A 4,971-nucleotide genomic window follows, 5' to 3' on the forward strand; every position below is an offset into this window, starting at 1 on the left:
TGAAGTCCTCAATAGTGATTTTTATTAAATTAGTTGCTTTATAAAACATTGCAGATGTTGTAATTGTTAACATAACAATTTGCCCAACTGTAGGAACTGCTGCAGTTTGCTAAGCAAGTTTGGTTTTTAATGAAAGAAAACGGCCGAGTCGTGAGAGACCCACCACAACCCAGGAGAGCCCCAAGGATCTTGTGTGGTTTGGTTCTTTCTTTTACACTTAACCCCTTAATTAACTGTTAAAGAACACCCAACCCAGACAGCTGCATTAGTAGAAATTTAAATGAATGGAACTAAACTTCATCCTGGAGACACAAGTGTGTTTTGCCTTGCTCTGCCCCACCAGGTGCTGTTCAGGTGTCAGGCTCTGGAGTAGTGGCTGTCCCAGGGGCCACACTCCCAGGTGCAGTATTCCACACTGAAGTTAGCAGTTCCCTTCCCAAAATACTGAAATCCTCAAGCTCTAACTCAAGACAAAGCGACTGGAACTCTACGTGCACACCCTGCCCTTGCTGCAAACTGCTCGTGCTCAGCCCTGGCCCTGCAGCAGGGACAGTTAAGGCCATGTCATGGAGCTGTGCTGGTTATAATCCTTCACAGGATTTGTTCCAATTCCTTCCCAATTTAGTGGCTGTTGCTATAAATAGCAGCAGTGCCCATTATCAGAATTTTGGGTTTTTAACTGCAATTTCCAGACCTGTTCCATTCCACCCCGGCCCGGAGCTTCCTCCCGGCACCTCCAGCCCCCAGCACACAGATACTGCAATTCTGATTGTAGCATTTGGCAGAATTTAGAGGAAGAAAGGTTGTGCTACATGTTTAAGGGATTATGGGCAACAGAAAGACAACAGGAGGGAGATAAATGTCACATGAAGTCTTCAAAGTCTTGTACGTACTCGCCGTCGTAGCCGCCGTAGTCGGCCAGGTCGTCTTTCATCGTCGCCTTCAGCCCCCCGCCAGGCACAACACCTTTTTTCTTCTTTTTGGCTTTATTCTGTGCCAAGAGGAGGAGGATGGTTGTTTGGACAGGCCCAGAGCTCTGCACTGCCCCAGCCAGGGTCAGCCCCGTGGCACTGAGCGGTTTCCACCCCACACATTTCCTCGGAAAGCTGTGACTGTTCCAGGTGTCCCCAGCTCCCTGCACCACAGCCCTGCCCACCTTTTGCCTTCATCCTGTTTCCCCTGGACCCTCAACAAGTAATTAATAAATGCAGGGGAGCCCCACTCTTACCTTCTCTTGTTTTTGTTTTTCACTGCATAATACTGTCAGGGTGTTTGTGATCTTTTTCAAATCATCCACCTCCACTGCATCAGGGGAAAAAAAAAAGGAAAAAAAAAGATTCCTTATCAATGTTGTTCTTATAAGGCAGTTAAATAACATCCACAGACTCTAAAACCAGAAATAAGCATTAGTGTAGCTATGGGCAATTACTTGATTTCAATCAGCAGAACACAGAGTGGGTGGTTCTGGTCCTCACAAGCCCAACAAGGATTCCAGCTGGTTCCTTGGAAGCCTGAGCGTTGTAGAGGGTAAAACTTGCAAATAAAGTTACTGAGCACAAGAGTCTCACTGAGACATCTGAACAGGAAAGTGTGGAGACAGTAAAATACAGCAAAATGTATCAAAAGGAGCACTGGGTTAACAAGGAATGATGATGTTTATCAATAAATGGTGGAAGAGACTGGAGACCCTCCTGTCTGGAGCTCTGGAATCCCTCTGAGATGGAAGCTGCCAGCTGGGAGCATGGATGTGCCCAGCTCTGCAGGGATCGAGTTACCCCCACTGAAGGACAGCACAGGACAGGGAACCTTCCCAGGCACCAGGACACTGGGAAAAGGAGCTTCAGTTACTTCATCTCTGTATAGTTACACGCTGAATTCCAGAACAGTTAATCTGCAGATCCAGAATTACATGAACTCGATTTTGCAATGGTTTCCCTCCAAATGAGGTACTCAAATTAGCTGCCTCAGAGAATTTACTCTAATTATTTTAGAAATGGCTTCAATAAATACACTCGTGGTTTAGATCAGCATAGAAATTTACACTTTTTAGATGGCGTGCAGCAAGAGCAGCTCCTGCACGAGGAGAGGACCCTTGCTGGAGTTTGTGGGAATTGAACCAGGTCAGTGCTTCATTTAGCACAGAGCCATCCCCTCTGAGCACTGACTTCAGCTCCAGCACAGCTCTGGCAGCAGAGCTGGGGCTGTCTGGACTTACAGGAAATACAGATGTCCCGAAGCAACGCTTCCAAAAACCCGGCGTAATGTAACGACTTCTCGTACTGTGTGATTTTCTCCTTCAGGAGCTTCCCAAATTCCGTGAAGTCATCTTTTGAAGAGGGATTCATGGCATCTATTCCACAAGTGCTATTTACACCTGCAGGGACAGGCAGAGAACGTGAGCTGTGAGCCCTGAAAGGGGAGCTGGCTCCCACCTCCCTGAGCTCCCCCCGCAGCCAGGGCCCATCTCTGGCCTTACAGGAAGAAAGGAAGTTTGCTGCAAAACTCAAGTCATTTCACAGAATCCCTGAATGGGTTGGATTGGAAGGGACACTGAAGCCCCTCCAGTGCCACTCTGTCAGGGCAGGGACACCTTCCACAATCCCAGGTTGCCCTAAGTCCATCCAACACCATCTTGGGCACTTCCAGGGATTTAGGGGCAGCCACAGCTTCTCTGGGCACCTGAGCCAGGGCCTCATCCCCTCACAAGGAACAATTCCATCCCAATATCCCATCTGACAGTGCCCTTTGTCAGTGGAAAGCTGTTCTCCCTTGTTCTGTCACTCCACACCCTTGTCCAAAGTCTCTGTCCACCAAAGCTGAGTCAAACTCAGTAATTTGACCCAGCTATTCCTGTTCTCTGCACAACCTGCACCAGGAAGCCCCTTCTTCCCTCAAATAAAGCAGAACCCAGCTGGTTCTCTGCAGCTGCACCCAGTGCACACCCCCCAGGCACTGTGCTCTGTGACAACTCACTGAGCACAGCCTCTCCTGAGCAATGAGCTGAATCATTCTCCATCATCAAGGAAACGCTTCCATGTTTGAGGAATGCTGCTGTGCATCAGCATCTCTGCCACTCTTTGTTCTCAGAGCCACGAGCTCTGTGTGCTGGGAGCCAAACCCTGCTCCTGCTCTGCAGGGTCCCACAGGTGCCAGGGTTGATTTTCTGCTGCTTTAACTCACCAAAGGTTTCCTTTGCCAGCTCCAGGTCTGACTCCTCCTGTAACTTCTTTAGCCGTAGTTTGTCTGCCAACTGTTCTTCTGGTGTGAGCTCCTTCTGTTCCTCGGGTGCCTCTAACTGCAGGGACAGCACAGAGGACAGGGTGGCACACTCCAGAGCCACTCAGTCACCCTCTGCTGCCTCGACTCAGGGCCCATGGAAAACATGGAAGCCATTCCCTGAGCCTCAACAAATTGTGCATTTCACAAGGAATGGGAAGAAACACCCAACTGCCACTGCTGCCTGTTCCATCACACAAAGGAGCTGGGTAACACTGATCCAATCACTGGGTAAATTATATGGGAATTAAAGCTCCCAGCCCCAGATGGGATCACATACAAGACCTAAGTTGGGTTTATCAGATGAATCCAGACCTTTTCAGATCTTGCTCAACCTCCAAAAACCAAATCAAACCCGCCCTCTGAATTTTCTGTGACCCAGAAAGAAACCAGGAGTTACCCTTTTTTTAAGCTCCTCTTGCTTTTTCTTCTGTAGCTTTTCTTTTTCTTTGATTTTTTCTGCTATTTTCTTTTTTTCCGAGACTTTCGGTTCTGTAAAAAGTGGAACAACAAACGCAGCTCTCACAAGTCTGCTGATTTTTTTCTCCCCCCCACAACCACAGCCACCCTGGAAGGCACTGAGCTCAGCTCCTGGGACTGAGCACAGAGCTAAAGCCATGTCTGTTAAACCCAGCCCTGCTCAGGTTTGATCCTCACACACACCCAGAGGCTGTTCCCGTGCTGACAGAGCCTGAAATCTCACCTTGTTTTACCTCTGTCTCCTTCACCTCCTCCTCTTCCTCCTCATCATCCCAGTTATCCTGCAAAACAGTTAGGATTCTTTTACAGATACCTGTGACCTCTTCCAGTGCCCAGTCCCTCTGGTGTGCTGTCAGAGTGAGGGAGCCATGGCAGCTGTACCTCAGGGGTTTTTGGAGCTGTCAGCGCTGCCTGGGGCCAGTTGTTACCATGAAAAAGGCAGGTTTTGGACAAACAGCCAGCTTGTGTCAATAATTACAACAGCCAGGTCACAAGCAGTCGAACAGCACCCCCGTGCCCAGGACTTTATTCTCATTTCTGCTGTTATGAGACACTGAACATGAGCTAGACCAGCACAGGCTGCTCTCTCCCACGGCACCCAGGGACCCTCTCCTGTGCTGGGAAAAGCATTCCCGAGGCTGCAGGGCTTTTCTGGGAGGCTGCAGCAGAGGCAGGGGTGCAGAGCCCCACGGGATGTGCTGATCCAAGCAAGGAGACACCCGAGTCCCTGTGCCAGCTCAGCCCGGATAATTGGCACCTGCAGGGGACTCGGCTTCCCTTCCACATTCCATGGAGCTGACTTGAATTTGGAGCAGCATTATTTTAGCTCACATCTAATTAAGTTTGTTCCACCCACTGCTTAAATAGCTCCACTCAGCACTGAGGAGCTGCCTGAGCCCCGGCCTGGCCAGGCTGGCAGGCAGATGCAAACTGCAGAGGAAGGGCAGCCTGGCCATGAGGGATTCACCCCTGGCATGGGACACCTGGAGACTTCACAGAGGGCACGTGGGCAAGGACTGCACACCATGAGCTGTGCCCTGACCCCATCCTGCCAGCCAGGCCTGCTTTACAAACCCAGGGAGCTCTCCTGGAGGAAGAGGAGCTGCCTCAGCGCTGTGTCCTTGCAGTGATACAGTAATTCCCAGAGAACACCTTTACTCCACAGCATTTCAACACCGTTCCCACGTCCTGGACTACCCCAGGGCTCCAGAACAT

General features: G+C 50.0%; 1 protein-coding gene across 1 annotated transcript; it reads right to left on the reverse strand.

The window, feature by feature from the left end:
- Positions 1 to 4,971, reverse strand: EIF3J (eukaryotic translation initiation factor 3 subunit J). The gene is made up of 7 exons (XM_015638427.1): positions 4,954 to 4,971; positions 3,980 to 4,154; positions 3,677 to 3,768; positions 3,181 to 3,295; positions 2,216 to 2,374; positions 1,229 to 1,302; positions 1 to 991 (listed from the first exon to the last, which is right to left on the reverse strand). The coding sequence occupies exons 1-7, from the start codon at positions 4,969 to 4,971 to the stop codon at positions 863 to 865; spliced, it is 762 nt and encodes a 253-aa protein (XP_015493913.1). The 3' UTR covers positions 1 to 862.

The sequence above is a fragment of the Parus major genome, chromosome 10 (assembly GCF_001522545.3).
Source record: "Parus major isolate Abel chromosome 10, Parus_major1.1, whole genome shotgun sequence".
Lineage (NCBI taxonomy): Eukaryota > Metazoa > Chordata > Aves > Passeriformes > Paridae > Parus > Parus major.

Bases quoted from the DNA above. Each gene is read 5' to 3' on its own strand.
- EIF3J (XM_015638427.1), bottom strand. The intron at 3,769-3,979 runs GTGAGATTTCAG...CACTTTTTACAG, and splicing joins GGAGACAGAGGTAAAACAAG to AACCGAAAGTCTCGGAAAAA. The intron at 3,296-3,676 runs GTAACTCCTGGT...CTGTCCCTGCAG, and splicing joins AAGAGGAGCTTAAAAAAAGG to TTAGAGGCACCCGAGGAACA.